A 1,179-nucleotide genomic window follows, 5' to 3' on the forward strand; every position below is an offset into this window, starting at 1 on the left:
ATGTTGCATGATATAAAGAAATATCTATCTAAGAACTTTGAAATGAAAGATATGGGGGAGGCATCATATGTGATCGGAATTGAAATTTTCCGTGATAGATCAAAAGGATTGTTAAGGTTGTCTCAAAAAGCTTACATTGACAAAGTTTTAGAAAGATATAGAATGAATGAATGCTCTGCAGGGATAGTTCATATACAAAAAGTGGACAAATTTAGTAAAATGCAATATCCCCGTAACTAACTGGAACGAAAAGAAATGGAGAGAATTCCCTATGCATCTGTGGTTGGGAGTTTGAACTATGTTCAAACCTGTACTCGACCAGATATTAGCTTTTCTGTTGGAATGTTGGGTCGGTACCAAAGTAATCCCGAGATGGACCACTGGAAAGCTGCGAAGAAGGTCCTTAGGTACTTGCAAGGCACTAAGGAGCTCATGCTTACTTATAGGAGATCCGATCATCTTGAGGTGATTGGTTATTCAGATTCAGATTATGTCGGATGTGTTGATAGTAGAAATCGACATTTGGTTACTTATTCCTTTTAGCTGAAGGGGCAGTATCATGGAAAAGTGGGAAGCACTCTGTCATTTCTACTTCTACTATGGAAGCCGAATTTGTGGCATGCTTTGAGGCTACCATTCATGTATTGTGGTTGCGAAACTTTATCTCCGGACTTGGGATCGTCGATAGTATAGCCAAGCCGCTAAGAATTTATTGTGATAATTCTGCAGCCGCCTTCTTCTCTAAGAACGATAAATACTCCAAGGGTGCTAAGCACATGGAATTAAAGTTCTTATTGGTCAAGGAGGAGGTACAGAAGCAAAGAGTGTCATTTGAGCATATAAGTACGGATAAGATGGTAGCAGATCCATTAACTAAGGGATTACCACCCAAGGTGTATATTGCCTATGTAGAACGCATGGGTATTGTATCAAAGGCCTTGTTATTATAAAGTTTGTATGCTTGTAATAAATGTGACATCTTGAATTCATTTATAGTATTGTTTCTGTTATAACAGACATGCTAATCATTATAGTATATGTACACATTACAGTATTTAGATTACATGTAACTAATTGTGAAAATTAATGTTCTTCTCAAATTAAACGTGACTTAGATTTGGAATTGATTTGTGATACATGGAAGGAATCATGTCGATTAATAAATGACGTGTGACCGCC

General features: G+C 37.2%; 1 protein-coding gene across 1 annotated transcript; it reads left to right on the top strand.

The window, feature by feature from the left end:
• Positions 1-255: 255 nt before the first annotated feature.
• LOC141630227 (secreted RxLR effector protein 161-like) lies at positions 256-950 on the top strand. Its single transcript, XM_074443079.1, has 2 exons — positions 256-465; positions 513-950. Exons 1-2 carry the CDS (start codon positions 256-258, stop codon positions 948-950), a joined length of 648 nt encoding a protein of 215 aa, XP_074299180.1.
• Positions 951-1,179: the final 229 nt, after the last annotated feature.

This window comes from Silene latifolia, chromosome Y (genome assembly GCF_048544455.1).
Source record: "Silene latifolia isolate original U9 population chromosome Y, ASM4854445v1, whole genome shotgun sequence".
NCBI lineage: Eukaryota > Viridiplantae > Streptophyta > Magnoliopsida > Caryophyllales > Caryophyllaceae > Silene > Silene latifolia.